The sequence below is a fragment of the Anas platyrhynchos genome, chromosome 2 (genome assembly GCF_047663525.1).
Source record: "Anas platyrhynchos isolate ZD024472 breed Pekin duck chromosome 2, IASCAAS_PekinDuck_T2T, whole genome shotgun sequence".
Classification (NCBI taxonomy): domain Eukaryota; kingdom Metazoa; phylum Chordata; class Aves; order Anseriformes; family Anatidae; genus Anas; species Anas platyrhynchos.
In genome coordinates this window covers 103,830,230-103,850,853 of record NC_092588.1, presented here as the reverse complement: position 1 = coordinate 103,850,853, position 20,624 = coordinate 103,830,230, and the positions used below count along the sequence as shown (strand labels likewise).

At 37.3% G+C, this 20,624-nt stretch overlaps 1 protein-coding gene across 1 annotated transcript in view; it reads right to left on the bottom strand.

Annotated features, from left to right (window-relative positions):
• Positions 1 to 20,624, bottom strand: part of CNTNAP2 (contactin associated protein 2) — a 1,145,390-nt gene that overhangs the window by 594,389 nt on the left and 530,377 nt on the right. The window contains exons 6-8 of the mRNA XM_027451306.3: positions 19,438 to 19,622; positions 15,218 to 15,361; positions 6,971 to 7,235 (exon numbers count right to left, since the gene is read on the bottom strand). Coding sequence (XP_027307107.1) covers positions 6,971 to 7,235; positions 15,218 to 15,361; positions 19,438 to 19,622 — 594 coding nt within the window. The remainder of the gene's footprint in view (positions 1 to 6,970; positions 7,236 to 15,217; positions 15,362 to 19,437; positions 19,623 to 20,624) is intronic.

The window sequence follows — 20,624 nt, the reverse complement described above, 5'->3', positions numbered from 1 at the left end:
GAAGTATCCAAAAATGGTACCACCTAAATTTTAGAATGCATAGCTTGGTGGGCAACTCTCCAGTGAAAATCAGTGACTGTTGAAGCACAATTCATCAAAGCATTGACTAATCAGTTTTCTTAGTAGAAAAAGCCTTCAGTCGAGAACTCTATTTCTTTCTCTGACTGGTTTCTGCATCTCAGTACAATGAGATGCAGAAAGAGTCTACAAGAAAACTATGAATAACGAACCCTACAAGTATGTCTGTTTCTCAGTTCTCTGTAACCCACAAATAAATGAATAAATAAACACACTATTCCTGTAGCTGCATTCACTGTTTAAAGTCATTAGCAAAAAATAAATATATAAAAGAGAAATAGAGAGACAAAATGAGGCACGTATGGGAAGAAAACAAACAAACAAACAACAGGGATATTCAGACTCTTCTAAGTCGTCAAGCTTCCATGAACAGAATTTGTGTCTCATCTTGATCATTCTGAAAAGTGTCTCACAGCCTTTACTTACTAATGTTCAGTGTATAACCTAGTATCAGTAGTATGGGAAAGACATGATGGGAAATGTTATCTTCCCACCAGAAGTGCACTTTTGATCTGTGTATACACATTCTCTATTTAAACCCTCATATAGAAACAGAGGCAAAAGTACTTCTAAAATTCCACATTTCCACATAAATTCTGCTGGGAATTTTCACTGGAAGAGTACAACTTTAGATCTGTCAGACAGTAACACGTTATTACCTTGAGGATGTTATCTTAACCTGAGGTCTAAAATATAAATGAACTGCAATTCAGATAACTTGAGACCTAGCAGAGAGGCGTGGAAAGCTTCCCAAAAGGATTATATGGGGAGAAGTCTTATTTATTTAATGTGGATAAATATGACAAAATGGGATATTCATAGCCCAAGTATTAATAAGTTTATGGTTGAGAAGAGGAACTAAAGACAGCCTTGAGCAGCAGCTGTGATACAAAAGAAGATGTTAACTAGAAGAGTTGGAACAGGAAAAAAGTAGTTCCAAGCAGATGAATTCAATTTAGTGGCAGAAGACTTTGGAAACTGAAAAATTCTCTGTTAAGGTATTATGGGCAAAAGAAGATGTTCCCTTTCAGTGACTTATGAGTTGTACTTTGGGATAGAATCCAGAGGATTTTCACAGAGCCTGTTCTACTTAAGTTGAGCAGACAATGTTTAGAGTTGAAAGATCACTTTTTAGATTTGAAACAGTCTACAAAAAGCCATCAAGCGAGAAGGTATATGCTTGATTAAATTAAGAGATTATTTATTGTTACCTGTCAGCACGAAAACTTTGCCTTTTCTCCAGAGACATAGGAGTTGTTTTGTATACTAAAACAGGAATTTAGGGTTTGCGGTCAAAGACTGTCAGGAAGCAACTAGACCATTTCTCAGGACTGCTATTTTGAATGTTACTACCATTGTTTCTTCAGCCAAAGCAGCATTCTTCATTTTTGTTAGCGGGTTACCAATTTTTCCACATGTTGAAAGCTTTTGAAAACTTTGGCTTAATTGGGAAAGAATTTGGATAAAGTTTCTGAAACAGGTAGATATAACTTGGCAGAAGGAAAGAAGGCAAGTGGGACACAGACTGTGACTTTACTATGCAATGAACAGCATTTGCAGGTGACTTTTAGAAATATGGTGAGTTTTTTGGAAAAGAGAGACATGGGAGTCTGACATTTTCTAATTGCTGATTTCTTCTGTGCTCAAGAAAGAAGACATCAGCATGTACAAGCTTATAAATAAATACAATTTCATCAACAAGTTATACCTCTAATTTTAAGATCACAATTTTTGAGTAGGTTGTAAACTGGCGGCATATACTAAAATGAAATGATTTTATGAACTGCAGAGGAAAATCAGAATTCTTTGGTATTGCAAACTATATTAGTCTGTGTTTAAAAAGTTCTTCCAGAAAGCAGTAACACTTATTTCTTTAACATGCAGTTAAAGCAGTGCAGCCATCACTCCCTTGGGTAAATCCAACAATTTCCAGGAAGTTTCCCTGAATGTATGCCCATGATGCCAAAAGCAGAATTTGCTCCAAAACTACATGGAGCAGTAAAAATAAATCTCTTGACTGTTTCTCTCCTATTATTATGCTGGGAGATACAAAACTGTGAAGATATTCATCACAGTTTACTCTGTATAGAAAAGTCAATAGAATGTTTAACTCTTGATTTATACACAAGCTTTAAGTAATTCACTTGTGTAATTTTCCACTGTCAATAGATTATTTCTTCTAATTAAATCTTCTTTATTTCAGCTTCCAGTGGGCCTGATTTTTCTCTTAGTAACAGCAGTTTATTATAATATCTGTAAGCAATCAAATGGTGGTAGCGTTTGAATAGGGCCAATGTAAGAAAAAGGAAAATCAAGGGCCATTGACTTTGTACAACAGATTTGCCAGTCTGATCACAGCTATACTGTGTTTACTAAACATTTAGTTTACATGAAGAAAGTTTACATGGAGGAAGTCTGTTCAGAAGACATTAAGTCTTCAAGACTTACCTTTGTCTCTTTCATATGCACTGAAAACTGAAGACTACATATTAAAGTAAAATATTCTGTTATAATCAAAATTTTGTTATGGGGAAATAAATGCACACTTTATCAATACATTATCAAAATTTATCGAAAAGTTATAACTAGTTATTAACAAGTTTTTTATTGTCACCACCTAGCTAAAACACAGGGATCAGACACTGATCTGTTTTTCTGTTGTTAAACAAACTACAGCTATCTCAAGTAAATCCTGAAATTTTGCTTTGCCAGGTCAACACAAAGTCTATTGCCTTTTTGTGGTAGCGCAAAAATAATATGTACTAGGCTGTAATATAACCACCCTCATTCTTTTCAACACACTAATGGAAAATGGTATGAATATAATGAAATGTTCATAATACAGATTATTAAATGCTTTAATCAGATGTATAGAGATTAGGCAGAGGCTTGAAAAAAGTGACTGAATGCATAAAAAAAAAAAAAAGCAAAACACATGGTATCTATCATTAAAGAAGAAAATAAAATTCATTTTTTGCAAAGCATAACTTCAGAAAGTTATCCAGAAACTGATAATGTTGATATCAACTGCTGTTGATATCAGCATTACCTGTTTTTCCTATGACATGCCAGCACCTTAAAACAAAATTCTTGTTCAAGAGTATAACCAAAGCAGTACTTAATTCTTTCATGAATATTATATAACAAGGCAATGAAACACTAACTTGTAAGCTACTATATTGATTTTTGTGCTCAGAAAAATTCTAATGGTGGAAGAAAATTTAATATATTTTTCATTTAAAATGTTCATTTTACAAAACAGATGAATTCTGATTTCTTGTTATTACTATTCAAATATTATTCACTTCTATATTTAAACAATTTAATTCACCTTATGCTCAACTGTATTTCATTAATGGGGTGAAAAGAGAAAACTTCTTCCCAAATGAATTGTTACTCTCCTTTTAACCTTTTCTCATTAGAATATATATATATTTTTACGTTTCCTTAACTCCCTGCTTATATTACTGACTACAGAGATAACATATTTTCCACAGTAAATCAAACGGTAAACATAAAAAACATTGTCGTTCATTGCAGTCAATGCTATCAATGAAGACTGAAATACCTTCACTATAGAATTAAGAAAAAATTTGGCGAAGTAACTAGGTTAACATATACAATGCTTCAAATAATTTGTGTATGTGCGTGTGTATATCTACACCTATTTGCAATCAACTCTGTATTTTCCAACTCATAATTAGGTCATGACTTTGCTAACAAATGGACATGACATTGCAAACATCATACTGGCCATAGCTGATCCAGAAATACCCATATATAGAAAGTACAATTTAGCAAAATCATAGAATCATACAGTGCTTGGAATCATACAGAGTTGGAAGAGACCTTTAACGATCATCTAGATCCAACTCCCCTGCCATGGGCAGGGAAATCTCTCACTAAATCACACTGCCCAAAGCCACATCAACCTGACCTTGAACAACTTCAAGGAGAGAGCATCCACAGCTTCCCTGGGCAACCTGTTCCAGTGCCTCACCATTCCCATAGTGAAGAATTTCTTATTTATATCAAATATAAATCTACCCATTTACCCTCTGTTACCAACAAATCCATAAATATATAACACCCATATATGTAAATCTACCCTTTTACCCATAAAACTGTTACCCATTGTCCTGTCAATACAAGCCCTTGTAAAAAGTTTATCCCTGTCTTTCTTATAAACCCCCTTTAAGTCCCACCGGAGCCTTCTTCAGGTTAAAATAAACCAAACATCTCCCTCAGGCATTCTTTGTAGGAAACTGCATGAAGTTTAACAAGGCCAAGTCCCGGGTCCTGCACCTGGGGCACAACAACCCCAAGCAGAGCTACAGGCTGGGAGATGAGTGGTTGGAGAGCTGCCAGGCAGAGAAGGACCTGGGAGTGATGGTTGATAGTCGGCTGAATATGAGCCAGCACTGTGCTCAGGTGGCCAAGAAGGCCAACAGCATCCTGGCTTGCATAAGAAACAGTGTGACCAGCAGGGCTAGGGAGGTGATCGTCCCCCTGTACTCGGCTCTGGTGAGGCGGCATCTCGAGTGCTGTGTTCAGTTTTGGGCCCCTCGCTACAAGAAGGACATCGAGGTGCTTGAGCGAGTCCAGAGAAGGGCGACAAAGCTGGTGAGGGGCCTGGAGAACAAGTCCTACGAGAAGCGGCTGAGGGAGCTGGGCTTGTTCAGCATGGAGAAAAGGAGGCTCAGGGGTGACCTTATTGCACTTCACAGATACCTAAAAGGAGGCTGTAGCGAGGTGGGGGTTGGTCTGTTCTTCCACGTGCCTGGTGACAGGACGAGGGGGAATGGGCTTAAGTTGCGCCAGGGGAGTTTTAGGTTGGATCTTAGGAAGAACTTCTTTACCGAAAGGGTTGTTAGACATTGGAACAGGCTGCCCAGGGGGGTGGTGGAGTCACCATCCCTGGAAGTCTTCAAAAGACGTTTAGATGTAGAGCTTAGGGATATGGTTTAGTGGGGACTGTTAGTGTTAGGTTAGAGGTTGGACTCGATGATCTTGAGGTCTCTTCCAACCTAGAAATTCTGTGATTCTGTAAAAGGTGCTCCAGCCCTCTGATCATTTTTGTGGCCCTCCACTGGACTTGCTTTAAGAGGTTCAAGTCTTTCTTGTGCTATGGCCCCAAACCTGGATGAAGTAATCTTGATGAGGTCTCATGACAGCAGAGTAGAGGGGGAAAATCACCTCCCTCAACTTGCTGGCCATGCTTGTCTTGATGCAGCCCAGGATACAGTTAGCTTTCTGGGCTGCAAACGCACACTGAAAGCTCATGTTGACCTACTTGTCAACCAACACCCCCAAGTCCATCTCCTCAGAGCTGCTCTCAATCCCTTCACCATCCAGCCTGTATCTGTGATTGGCATTGCCAAGGCTCAGATGCAGGACCTTGCACTTGGCTTTGTTGAACTCCATGAATTTCACAGAGGCCCACTTCTCAAGCCTGTCTAGGTGCCTCTGGATGGCATCCCTTCCTTCTGTTGTGCTGTCTGCATCACTCAGCTTCACATCATGCACAAACTTGTTGAGTTTGTGTATGGTGTCATGGAGTTGTCATGCACTCCGTCCCATCGTCTATATCATTACTTAACATTAAATAAAAGCGGTCCCTCTACAGACCCCTGAGGGCCACCATTAGTCTCTGACCTCTGCCATTAACTGCAACTCTCTGGATGTGACCATCCAGCCAGTTACTTAGCCACTGCATAGTCTACCCTTCAAATCCACTTCTCTCCAATCTGGAGACAAGGATCTTGTATGGAACCATGTCAAAGGCCTTACAGAACTCTAGGTAGATGATATGAGTTACTTTTCCCTTGTCCACTGATGTAGTCACACCATCATAGAAGACAGATGATGATCATACTAGACTGGTCATGCATGATTTGCCCTTCCTGAAGTCATGTTGGCTGTCTCAATTCACCTCCCTACCTTAACGTATGTCTTAACATGACTTCAGAGAAGATCTGTTCCATAGTGGACTTGTTAGTGTTAGGTTAGGGATTGGACTCAGTGATCTTGGAGGTCTCTTCCAAACTAGATGATTCTGTGATTCTGTGATGATTTTCCCAGGCACAGAGACGAGGTTGCCTAGTCTGTAGTTCCTAGGGTCTTCCTTTCTACCCTTTTTAAAAATTGGAGTGACATTTCCCTTTCCAGTCACCAGGAGTCCACCTGACTTCCATGACTTTTCAAATGTGATGGAGGGTGTATTGGTAACTACATCAACCAGTTCACTCAGGACCCTGGGATGCATCAAGTATTTTTAAAAGACTTATCAACTGGAACAAACACACACCTTAAATTCCAGAAACAACTAATGATTTTTAGTTCTTTTACACAGTATTTTTCCAAAGCTTCCTTAGATAGGTACTGAAAGCTCTGTTACTTCTCCAGCATGACTCTGTAGAATATTTAGAAAATGTCATGGTATTTTTCACACCAGCCCTGTGGTTAAAACAACTTGCTTTTTTTTTGAGGGATAGAGAGCTTCCATATTATTAGGCTACTCTCCACACAGGGATATAATATCATCCCCTGTTGAAAGCACATATTTTTGCTGAGAAGACTGAAAGACTGATGAAAAAAAAAGAAAGTATGAAGCAACGCTGCCTCATAGTCAAGGAGTGATATGTCTTCTTGTTTTAATCACAGAATAAGAATACTTGTCTCTTATCTAACAACTGTTTTCTTTTTCTACTTTTTACTCATTGAGGTGCATAATAAAGGATCTGATTAAGTATGAATAAATGTGCTGTTACAGCTTCAATTTTAAATTTTGTAAAGCATTTTTTCCAATTTTGAATTCCATTATTCTTTTAAACAACACCAACAAAAATTATATTAAAAAAAAAAAAAAAACAGCAACAAAAAACACACTTACCTGATGAGATGTCTATTCGGTTCTTCTTGATTTGGGTGACATTGATGTGAACACTGACTTTGCCTTCGTTAATGTCAATTTCAACATTGCCCAGGCCATCTGCAAAGTTGCTGAAGACAAGAAGTCCATTGGGGTTCCAGGTTCGGAAAAGGAAACTGACTGAAAACAGATCCTGGCTTGGGCGACCAGGAACCTCAAGGTAACTGGTGGCATTGAAAAAGACAGGCACTGTATGTGGCTCCACACATGAAAAACTTAAATTTCCCTAAGTAAAACAGACAAAAAAGCAAAAACGTAAGCAAAATTTTAAGATTCCACTAAATTCATAGCTACCTCTATGTATAACCTAGTATTATAGGTAGAAAAGTATTCTAGGTTTCATTCAATCCAGAGACTACTGTAGTCAATGTAAGCTCCATGTAAAAATGTGTTATTAATATTATCATTATTGTTATTATTATAAGGTGGTAGTTTACATTTCTGTTTTGCCTAGAGGCCTCTGCCAAAGAAGTGGCTTGATTATATTTTGCACTGTGCATACACATAGTAAGAGGCAGTCTCTGCCCTGAAGAGTTGTAGTGTAACATAAAGCTTAGAGGAACACATTAATATTCTTAGTTTAAAGATGATGAAATGAATCCATTAGAAACTTGAACTTGTTCATGGTAACCAAAGAAATCTATAAGATGGCAATAGTTCATTAAATAGAGTTTTCAAAATACCCTTATATCACCATGTCAAATCAGCACAACGTGTGAGGTTGTAAAAGAAGGACATATAATACATTGTGAACAGCTAGCTTCTCTGTTATGTTTTCTGATGGATAATACTAGACAAGCTAATACTTTATTTTATGAAGTTGAATCATTTGGAGTAGCTGATCATGAACAATGCCTAATATTTTTGGTCAATTAATCATTTTCTCTGTAAAAGAAGTTGAGTTTTGCACACTATAAAATTTCACTCTTAAGGAAACTGACAAAAATCCAGTCAGGTATACTGATCACAAAAGCTGTAAAACATACCTGTAAGTAAGACCAGAGTTATGGACATAAATTTTTCACTCTGGTTCGGATGTCATTTCTCATGAGAGAACACAATGGCAGGCTGTATTATAGACATCATTTTTTCCTTAGAAATAATAAGCAATATAAAGCTCTTATTTTAAACCATATTCCTCTAAGGAGATCTCTGTCCAGAACTGGTATTTTAATGCTTCAATGAATAGAACAGGAAGACTTGCTCTACTGAAGAACTGTTCTACCATGTGGCAAAGAGGACCTTGTTCTATGGTTAAATTTTCTGATGCACTGTGGAAAAATGATACTCTAGTAATTTCATTTATTTTGATAAGGAAAGATTTTGTCTGATGCAGTATCAGATGATCAGAGCAGTAGTTCCATTGCCACTTATTTCAACATTAAAAATTATTAAGGATTGAACAACATTTTCAGAGGTATTTAGATATTTAGATAAAAGGTTCATCTGAGCACTGTTCAGACCCAGTCAGAGTAAGACATAATTGTTAGCACATAAATATTTTAAATTCCAACTTACTGACTTTCTGTTACTTATCATTCCTTTCATGACAAACTTTTTTATTATTATTCATAGTGTATAAATACACCTGAAAAATCACCTTGGGGGAAATTAGAGCATTTGGATGCCAGACAGTAACTTTCTAAGATGTGTGGGTGGAAGTCCTAAGTAAATTTTTTTATAAATACTTGTTTTCAACTGGAAATGGGCTAGATAATGTCATAAGGAAGCAAGACTGTGTACCCATTTACCAATATCCTAAAAATATCTTTTTAAGGAATGAAAACACCTTATTTATGTCATAGCATGATACCACCTATGTGGCAGATTCAGTTTCTTATTTAGTATTGCCATGCCACAACTAACTAAATAAAAATAAAGACTTTCTTGAGCTCTCAGATTTATTCTTAGATGTATTCTGCATAACTACCTCTTTTTCCTACAGAGTGTCAGAAATTACACTGCCACACAGTCTACTTATACTAGCCAGTAAAACAAGTAGTAGCTAGACTATCAGGTTACCTCCATTATTAATCACAAAACATTGGAGTTTCCATTACTCTGAAACTAAAGAAGAGACTTCTCTTTGCTGATCTCAAAAAAAGGATTTGTTCCTATCTTTATGATAAAATTGCAACATCAGAAACCATGTTCTTTTTGTATACCATATATGTTCCACGGGTAACAAAATACATTTAAAGATTAAGGAAAATTATTAGCGAAAACAACTACAGGAATCTTTCAAATTGGAGTGTGAATTACAGAAATGACAACTACTTTCTCAGTAAAGTCAAAGGACCTCCTTTTAGCTGCTTTGATACTAATCAGCTTGACTCTTTATTTATTTATTTATTTATTTATTCAGTCTAAAAGTTGCCTAGATTTTCATTTAAAGCTTTCAGCCAACTAACACTATGTTGAAATAGCTAACAATTTTTTGGATACTTTTAGTCTGAATATTTCCAAGTGTGATACACATATTTTGGCTAAACCACAGGTTTTACACACAGAAAAAAAAATCTGGAATTTGGATGAAATACGCTCTGCAACCCTTTGTTAATATTCTCAGTGTGGTAGTCACACTATGGATTAGAAATATATTTTGTTACGTAGATAAGGTATTTCACTGTAGGCACAGAGGACAATAACATTTTGTAAGAGCCTGCATCTTACAATACAGTCAGAGACACTAGTCACAGATGACAATTAAGAAGCACTCAGAAAGTATTTTGTTAGACATTTGTAAGTTTCTCTTTCTGTCTTGTTACTGTGAGGAACCAACAATTTCCTCATAAAAAGAAGGCTTTCATATCCTGATGCATGAGACGCTTGCACATACAATGCCTATTAAGGTTAATGGAACTCAGTCCATTCAAATCCTTTTTCACATCAGTGAGCTCATTTATCATAAACACTAACTGCGTAAGAGATTTCTTGAGGAAGTAACATATAATTCTAATTTCACTGTTAGCTAAAATGGTACTTTCCCTGTTGAGACATTTAGATTAATCTGAACTGGATTCCCAATTCCCACTAAGACTGTACTTCACAGGAAGATTCTCTAAAATTTAAGCCCACTGGATACATATTGTTCACTAGGTCTGGGCTACAAATTAGAACTAATTTGCAGCTTGTCTCTATAAAAGCATCCCTGTTTTTCAAAGAGAAAGAGATCCTTTTGTGTAGATTCAGAATAATTTCTGAATCCCAAGCCCCAGAAGGCAAAGGCAGGGACTGGGGGAACGAAGAAAAGCCCACTGTAGGAGAAGATCAGCTTCAAGACTACTTTAAGGAACCTAAGGTTGCACAAATCCAAGGCGCCTGATGAGATACACCCATAGGTCCTAAAGGAACTGGCAGATAAAGTTACTAAGGCACTGTCTGTCATATTTGAGAAGTCATCACAGTGCAGTGAGGTTCCCAGTAACGGAAAGAGGGGAAACATAACCCTCATTTTCAATAGGGAAAAAAAGAAGACCCAGGGAACTACAGTCATGTCAGTCCTCACCTATGTGCCTGACAAGATCATGGATCCTCCCAGAAACTCTGCTAAGGCATATGGAAAATAAGAGGTGATTGGTGACAGTCAACATCTTCACTAAAGGCAGATCAAGCATGACAAACCTGGTGGCCTTCTACAACAGGGTTACAGCAATGGTGGATAGGGAAAGAGCAACTAATGTCATCTACCAGGACTTGTGCAAAAGCATTTGACACTGTCCCCCATGATATCCTTGTCTTTAAATTGGACAGACATGGATCCAATGGATGGCACACTCAGTGGATAAGAAATTGACTAGATAGTTGCACTCAGTATCTGAACAGTTGTTGTTTGACATCTTTGTTGGTGACATGGACAGTGGGATCAATTGCACCCTCAGCAAGTTTGCTGATGACACCAAGCTGTGTGGTGTGGTTGACACACTGGAGGGAAGGGATGCCATCCAGAGGCACCTAGACAGGCTTGAGAAGTGGGCCTCTGTGAAATTCATGGAGTTCAACAAAGCCAAGTGCAAGGTCCTGCATCTGAGCCTTGGCAATGCCAATCACAGATACAGGCTGGATGGTGAAGGGATTGAGAGCAGCTCTGAGGAGATGGACTTGGGGGTGTTGGTTGACAAGTAGGTCAACATGAGCTTTCAGTGTGCGTTTGAAGCCCAGAAAGCTAACTGTATCCTGGGCTGCATCAAGACAAGCATGGCCAGCAGGTTGAGGTCCCTCTCTACTCTGCTCTTGTGAGACTCCACCTGGAATTCAGCTTCATTCAGCTCTGGTGCCCCCAGCACACAAACAATTTCAGAGGAGGGCCCTGAGGAGGATCAGAGAGCTGGAGCACTTCCCCTATGAAGACAGGCTGAGGGAGTTGAGGTTTTTCAGCCTAAAGAAGAGAAGGCTCTGGGGAGACCTTAAACCCATTTTCCATTATCTAAAGATGTCCTACAAGAAAGCAGGAGAGGTACTCTTTGTCAGGGAGTGTAGTGACAGGATAAGAGTTAACAGTTTTTAAAAAGAGAATATTTCTATCAGGTATTAGGAAGTAATTATTTACTCAGAGGGTGAATGAAGGTTATAAAATGGGTTGCCCATAGAAGTTTTGGATGTGCCATCCCTGGAAGTGTTCAAGGCCAGGCTGGATGGGGCTTCGAGCAATCTTGTCTAATGGAAGGTGTGTGTCTCCCAATGGTAGGGAGAGTGGAACTAGATGATCTTTAAGGTCCTTTGCAACCTAAACTACTCTATGATAATTTGTTGAATACCTTTCTGGGCAGTGATATGGAAGTCAAACATACAGTGTGCATTTATACTCAAATACGTGCATTTATACTGAAACTGTTGATCTTATTAAAGAATTACTTATAATACATTGGAAGGGAAATTACAAAAATATCTTGATTTGGTCACTTTGACCTTTGTATCACGAACTCTGTCTTTCAAGTTAGCTTCATGTTTACCTTTTATAAATGATTTTTGCTTTCAGATCTTACCCCTTGTGGAAATACTACCTGGCCTTAAAAAACAACAACAACACTCAATTAATAGAGATAATGGATGAATCTTGCAAAAGAGAGGTAATGAGTTCATTAACACTACAGTACCTGTTAAATTAAGTTAGATCATACAGTAAAGGCAATAATATTCTAGCTAATAGTTGTCATGTTGTTTCAGTATTTTTCTTAAAATAGCTAATTACTCATCCTTATTATGTTAAGAACATTTGGCAAATGCAAAGAAAAAACTTATGTTAAATTTGCACATGATTGCCCTCCGTAATATGTGGTGGAGCAGCTGCTGAAGTGGGTGGAATATAGGCCTAACGTATGTAAAGATAGAGGACAGCAAATATGATTCTTAGAATATTTCTGTTACAGGCTTTGGGAAAGTGCTACATATTACACTTTAGTGCTTGTAAATGTACACAAACAAGCAAACCATAAATAAACTTACTCTTTTAGATAAACATAAAAAAGATGGACTGGAAGACTTCTGTGTAAGCATGGTCTTTATTTTTGTCTTAGACCTGAACCAAGCTGTAAACAAGAGTTAACACCTACTGTTCTATTTAGTCACTGCCAACTTATGTTTGCAACTTGATTCAGGAGAAAAGCAGACACTTATTATTTGTCTTGGCTCTCCTCCTCTCCCTTTTGGAGATGTTTATCATTTGTCTCATTTATCTAATATGAAAACAAATCAGGTTCCACTAGTAAGAACAACTGTTCAAGGCCATCCATCTTACTCATACTCCCCAAAGAGTTGTTGCTACCTTTTCTATCACAGAGGGCTGTGACACTCCTGCCCCTCCCCCCCCCCTTTTTTCCCTATTTTGTTAATCTCAAAAGCTAAAATGAATAAATCATTTAAGTAAATGTTAGAAGACTCTTGGTGGTGTACTCATAGTCATAACACCTACGTATGTGAGACCTAAAGATTTCTAGATATTAACTTCATTTTTGTTCAGAGACAAATTCGATTATCTCCTTAAATTGTCTAGATCTCCTCATTCTATTAACTTGTCCATTTCCTTTTTCTGTATGACCTTTGAAATCTGCCTATAAGAACATCTTTCCTTTTGTCTCACACCTCTTTCATAGTCTTCTTTTCTCTTCTTTTTTTTTCCCCCCTGTGATACTTACAAACATGTTGATTACTTCACCTCTGTTCCATTTTATTACGTTTTGTTTTCTATGTTTTTTTTTTTTTGTTGTTGTTTGTTTGTTTTTGTATAACAAACTGTTTAGGGCAGGGTGTACCAACTATTATGCATCTGTACGGTATCTCCTACAATGGAGCTTTGATCCTGGTTGGATTACTTAAGAGTCATTATCAGAAACATGATTATTAACTACAGTAGTCTCAACCAGCTCTACTTTCTATGGTAAATCAGGCTCAAAACTAGGAGACAAAGTCTTTTGTAAGAAACACAGAAATCCATGTTGATTTAATTAGAGTAAAATAGATTTTGCTTTTGAAGAGTCTAAGCAATATAAGTAATATTACTGAAAGCAAAGGTCACTTCTATTTTTATAGATATTTTTAGAATCGGAAATCAAGAGAGTCATTAAATTAAACTAGCATGTCACAGCCACAGATGAAGCACTAACACTGACAAAGCCACAGATTTGGATTTTGTTACGGGTAACAGAATTTAATCAAAAACCAAGCAAAAAGCCTGTGTCGGGCCCCATCCCACCCCCCCAAAAAAAAACAAAAACAAACCCACACGAACTAAAAATACAACCAAATAAAAATAGATAGATGGTTTTACTAAGACTTTAGGACTTTAGACTAAGACTTTTTTTTCTCTTAAGTAACGCTTCTGTTCAGGAAGACACTTTAAGAAAATGTCCTACTAACTTACAGTAGACTGGACTGGGAAGAAAAAAAAAAAAAAAAAAAGGGAAAAAAAATCTGTATAACAATTCTTTCCTGAATTAATTATCAATCTTTGAAAAATGTGCTTAAATTACAAGTTTAATATGCACTGCAAGCAGGTGATTTTGAAAAAAAAAAATAACTGAAAAAATTCTAGAAGGGTAGTCTTCTTTTTTTGACATATATATCATTCTCTTTGTCTTTGACAACACTGAAGAAAAATCATTTATAAAAAGAGGTTCTAAATATCAGGCTGTATTACTGAGTTGGTACAGACTCAGGATTTATATCACATACTCAGAATTATCCTTCCGTATAACCTTGCTCATTTAGCCATATTGTTCATACAATTACATGAAACATCAATATTACTATCCAAGGAATAATCAAATGGTAATCAGCCCTTTGCACTTTATCATTATTGCATGTATAAATCTTTACTATGCAATACTTAAAAAAAAAAAAAAAGCAACAGTGGAACCATACATATTGCTAGCAGGGGGTTGTGAAGGTTGTAATCTTGTACAGAAAAAAGCCTTGAACAACTTACTCAGGCCATCTGAAGATCATGGTAATAATACATTCATTTCCTACCCACATTGCCTGTGTAGGTCATCAAATATTTTGAGGAACATTTAGAACCTTAAAGATATACAAATTTCTCGTATATCTTGTATAGCTTTTCTTGATCAGCCTGCCTATAAAGCCTCAAGTTTAAACTTGTTTTAAAGTTGCTTTAAAGCAACTATAAGCACTTAAGCAAGAAAAAAAAAAAAAGGAAAACTACCACCAGAATAAAATATTATTAAACTTTGTGATGTTAATAAGCTAAATAATGATTTTGAAGACGAGTACCTTGAGGCTTTTTAAAGCTCCCAGAAAAGGGATCTAGAACCATCTCTTTCCAGTGATTTTTCACTCCAGCAATCCAACTAGCTCTGCACAGATGGAAAATACCAGGATTTAAAGCCATGAGAAACCTGGAATTGATTTAATAATAAATTTTGTCTACCCTAGTTGTGGATCACTATAATTGGGTCCATCTTTTTTCTTTTAAAAACTAGTTATCTGATACTGAAGGTTAATTTTGAAAAGCTGAAATTTAACTCCCAGAAGTAAAATGCTCAGAGATAATAATAATTAAAAAATATATATATTTAAAATAATAATTATAAAAAAAAAAGTCATAGAAGTATTTACAATGAGATCTTTGGGCACATGATAAACTTTGTTTTGTATATTACATCATGAGGGTATCTGCTACACACACACACACACAAACCTTCCTTAGAATGAGAAGCAGAAGTTTAGATGACCATTAAATTATGTTCTCACCACATTAGAAGGCTCCAATTTCTTCCTTTTGGCAAGGTCAGTGATATTATTGCCATTGTAGTTGATGCTCTCCATACAGCCTTTGAAATTTTTCCTGCTGTTAGAACTTGGCTTCCCAGAAAAAGGCATGCCTCCAAAGGTTATCTTTGAACGCAACAAAAAATGGAAGGTAGTTACTGGAGGGCAAACACTTCTTAGATTTTTTAAACATATCTGTTGCAGATGCATTTGCTTTTTTTGAACACTCAAACACAGAGACTAATAGCTATCAACACTGCTTAGTATGAAAAAGAAGTTCCAAACAAGCACTGCAAAAGCAGGAAAAAAATATATAATGAATTTGTGATTGCAAATATTTATGGTAGCAAATCTCAATTGTTATTGTACTTCTCCAAATAAAGAGCACACCCACATCATAGTTACTCATATCAGACTGCTCTTCTGACTGCTACTGAATAATACTTGTCTCAAATAACAAAGTACTTGGAATAACTGTCCTTTTCATTATTTTTCTCAAGAAGAAATGAGTAGATACCAGATTAGCCAGGTAGATAGCCTTACTTGAATCATTTAAGTATAAATGTGTTAGATTCAGAGCTCAGACTACAACACAGCAGTTGTGGGCTTCAGTATGATGCATTTGCTTCCTTTAATGCTTATATATTTACTTTATCTAGAAGGATTTTACAGAATCCCTTAGTAAAAGTTACTATCTCTGGTTAGACAAGATCACCTTCCACTATTGAAAATACACTTTTATCATGTAGTTATAGTCAATGAATGGTTACCACATGACTTAGCACAACAAACAAGAATTGTTTTTCTCTTGATGTTGAATTTCATTACTTTAAAACATGAGGTTATCCAGAATCTCTAGTGCTATAAAAAACAAATAATTTATGAACTAGAATTGTTCTTCTCTCCCTGTCACCCCATAGAGACTATACAGGTCTCTACCCTGCCAGGGTCTTTTTAATTTCATTAATATTTTGCAGCCCAGTTGTGAAGAATAAAGGACCCGTGAGATTAGTCCCTGCAATCTTTGTTAAGTATTTATATCAAATAGATGATGGTATAAATAGTAATAGCAGCTAGATTTCCTACCCCAAGAAAGCTCACAAATATTTCTGCTTGCAGTCTGCTGCTGAGATTTGGCAGAACCCAGCTTTTAAATATCATTCATTGTTAATGCCACTGGATATTACTGAAGGCAGGAAAATGCAGATCAAGGGACCCACTTACCATTTTAAAAGCATGTAAGATACCACTTTCTATCCCAAAGAGGAGATATTGACTTAGCATATAAGAAGTAAAGCTATATAGCTGAAAACTAAGATCTTTATAGTCCATACCAGATACATAAAAGCCTTTTACAGACACATCCTCAGATAGTTTGCAGATGACACCAAGCTAGGTGCGTGTGTCGATCTGCTGGAGGGTAGGAAGGCTCTGCAGGAGGATCTGGATAGGCTGCACCGATGGGCTGAGGTCAACTGTATGAAATTCAACAAGGCCAAGTGCCGGGTCCTGCACCTGGGGCGCAATAACCCCAAGCAGAGCTACAGGCTGGGAGAGGAATGGTTGGAGAGCTGCCAGGCAGAGAAGGACCTGGGAGTGATGGTGGACAGTCGGCTGAATATGAGCCAGCAGTGTGCTCAGGTGGCCAAGAAGGCCAACGGCATCCTGGCTTGTATCAGAAACACTGTGACCAGCAGGGCTAGGGAGGTGATCGTCCCCCTGTACTCGGCTCTGGTGAGGCCGCACCTCGAGTACTGTGTTCAGTTTTGGGCCCCTCGCTACAAGAAGGACATCGAGGTGCTTGAGCGGGTCCAAAGAAGGGCGACGAAGCTGGTGAGGGGCCTGGAGAACAAGTCCTATGAGGAGCGGCTGAAGGAGCTGGGCTTGTTCAGCCTAGAGAAGAGGAGGCTCAGGGGTGACCTTATCGCTTTGTATAAGTACATTAAAGGAGGCTGTAGAGAGGTGGGGGTTGGCCTGTTCTCCCATGTGCCTGGTGACAGGACGAGGGGGAATGGGCTAAAGTTATGCCAGGGGAGTTTTAGGTTAGATGTTAGGAAGAATTTCTTTACTGAAAGGGTTGTGAGGCATTGGAACAGGCTGCCCAGGGGGGTGGTGGAGTCACCATCCCTGGAAGTCTTCAAAAGACGTTTAGATGTAGAGCTTAGGGATATGGTTTAGTGGGGACTGTTAGTGTTAGGTTAGAGGTTGGACTCGATGATCTTGAGGTCTCTTCCAACCTAGAAATTCTGTGATTCTGTGATTCTATGTTATAAATTGATTTGATTTGACTTTAGAAAAGACACACCACCTTACACAAACTGAAGAATGTGATTGTAATATAGTAATTGTTGCCAAACATTCTTTTGCATGTTATAGTCATGTTTTTGGACAGGAGAAAATAGAAAGGTGCACTGGTTTTAGCTTGGATAGAGTTAATTTTCTTCATAATAGCTCATGTGGTGCTATGTTTTGGATTGGTGACCAAAACGGTGTTGGTAACACAACAACATTTTAACTCTTGCTGAACTATGCTTACGAAGCATGAAGGCCTTTTCTGTTTCTCATGTTCCCCTGCCAGTGAGTAGGTTGGAGGTGCACAAGAAACTGGGGAGTGACACAGCTAGGACAACTAACACAAACAGAAAAAAAGATTTCCCATAACGTTTGACATTGTGCCCAGCAACAAAAGTTAACTGAAGGAAGGATGAAAGTGGAGACATTTGGAGTTATTGCTTTGTCTTTTCTATGAAAAATTGTTTTGATTCATTGTGTTTTATCTATGATGATTAACATCATAAGTGCAACACAATTAAATGTAGCCTATGAATTTGAGAGGAAAGAAAGGAGAAGAGTTCAAGGCTCTTGCATTTATACAAACTACAGAATATATATCCACACAATCAAATAATTTCCATTAAACATATGCAGATCTATCTATGTACATGGAGATTTAAATTTATCTTTGAGAACTGCTGGTGAAGTTTCTAATGTCAAAGAAGGGAAAGTTTAATCTCCTGGATTTCCCCCTCACTTATAAGTAACTTTATTGTACACAATACATTTATTATGTAAATATGTTACACATATATATGCAAAATGCTCAAGGACTTAAGGCACTCAGCCTTTTTCTGTAGTTCACTCAGTTGAAAATCTTTAATAAAGTCTATTTTTGTGAATTTTCAGTAGCTCAGTTCAGATCTTCCATGTCCCATTAGTATCACTGGTACAGGTAAATTTGCTTATTGAGTATTTTTTGAGTACTCATTTGTTCAATGAGCATTATGTCATCATTAGTGCTAATAAAGAAGGCACTTATTTATGTGGATGGAAATAGTTACATGTGGTTCAGGCAACTACACTAGTTCTCATCAGAAACAGGAAAGAGTGCAAGAAAATTATTTTACAAAGTCTATATAACAAAAGTCTCCCATTCTGTAGGTACGTGTCATTCCCCTCCCCTCCTTTTCCCCTCCTCTTCCTCTCCTTTTCTTCTCCTCTTCATCTCGTCTTTCTCTCCTCATCGGTGTCTAGTGAATTATGTATGTACACCTTGCTCGAGCATTCTCTGACCTGATCCTCTTCTGCTAAAGGTAATTCTTCATTGATCCAGTTTCTCTCCCCTGGTTTCTAAGACCACTTCTCAGCCTTTTAGCTAAGAGAAAGTGTAGTATAGTGTAGTTTATTACCAACACTTGTATTTATTAACTGACTCATTAAACAAAAGTTTTCTTGGAAGTTTTCTAGCTCTTTACTGTTTCTTTCTGGAAATTAGTTATTGATGGTGTACTTGTGAAAATACAAGGAAGTACTTATGTGCTTAAAAAAAAGCAAGATCAAGGTCATTAAGTAAAAAACTTTTTTTCTTATCAATTTTGTGCTTACAGCAGCTGCTTAGCTGTACCCTTAGCTGGCTGAATTACATAGACCTCCTATTTTAGAACAATAGGCTGAGATGAGCTTTATAATAGAAGTTACCTGTTAGACTAATGAAGGGAAACTAAATTTACACTTAAGAGAAAACTGTTCAAAATAAAATTCCATGAAATATAAGGCAAAATTAATTATAACGATCATTAAAACAAACAAACAAGAAGTTATAAAAAAAACCACCACTTTAATTATATTAATTTTCTCTTCCCTTCTTATTGGACTTCTCTTTATAATGTCTATTTAAATGAAAATGAAAAAAAATCACCATCTACCTCATAATCCAGGTCTAGGTAATCAAATTCTCCATTGGTTCTGAAATGCTGAATGTGTCTGTCCAGGGTGAGATTGATGTTTCTTCCATGGCGCTCTATGATGATGGAGTGCCAGTGGTGATCATCTAAGAGACTGCCTGTCATCACAGATGTGTGGCCATAAATAGAGCCAAGCTGATTGCTACCTAAAATAAGAATAGAAACAACAGCAATTTTCACCTCACACCAGTTCGGCAAGCATTTTCCTTTTATTCTGTCAATATTTTACCTGAATCATAACGGACACACAAAAGGCTGGAGCAAGTCAGCCCACTATGAAGCAAACGGTGGAGGGTTGTTGCCATAAATACAGATAGGTATATCAAATATAGCAAGTATCAAATTGGTAATGCATAGTTATTCGGAGGTGAACCAGAGAAGCAATATGCACTTTCAGTTGCAAAATTGTTTTCAACTAAAGGTTTTTGGTGTTTCGATCCCTGTCTAGCAGAAATGAAAAGTTGTCACCCTTCCCAGAATAGCTTTTATTCCAGGTCCTGAGCTTCAGTGAAACTGTACTGATCATTGAGGACACTGCGTGATAATAAACTCTGGTAACAGAAAGTCTTTTTGGTCTGATAACTGCAAACAAATAAGTTCAATACTTTGTAGACTCTATATAGCTAGACCAGCTACTGTTATAGGAAGAGGCTCAAAGCAGACTGAGCTGGCTACGGGGAAAATAAATAAATAAGTCTTTTGCTAACATAGCTTATTTCAGTCTTCCCTCCTGTGTCAACTTTAGTTTTCTGGAAGTCAAATAAAATACTAGCAAGAGCACAGTTTTGCAACTTACTGGTGTTCTTTCCAGGGACTTTTGCCAATGCAGTTATGTTCATCAGAGATCACATCTCATTGTATGCTGACTGACGTAGCTAAGCCAGCAAAGGCTATAGATCTCAACTGGAGCAGCAAATTACACATTCAGCAATAAGTTTAAAAAACTGCTGCATTGCCCAATAACTCAGTGCATTCTTCCATGTTTTGAATACATGAGAACCTAAAGCATTTCTGGTGCATGCCTGCAATTCAGACACTAAGGCTGTGCATGTTGATAACACATTCTGGCAAATCAAACTGCCATGGCTTCACTACATTACTTCACTACAAACGATCATACTGCCTTTTTGCTTCATATTAAGAGCTTA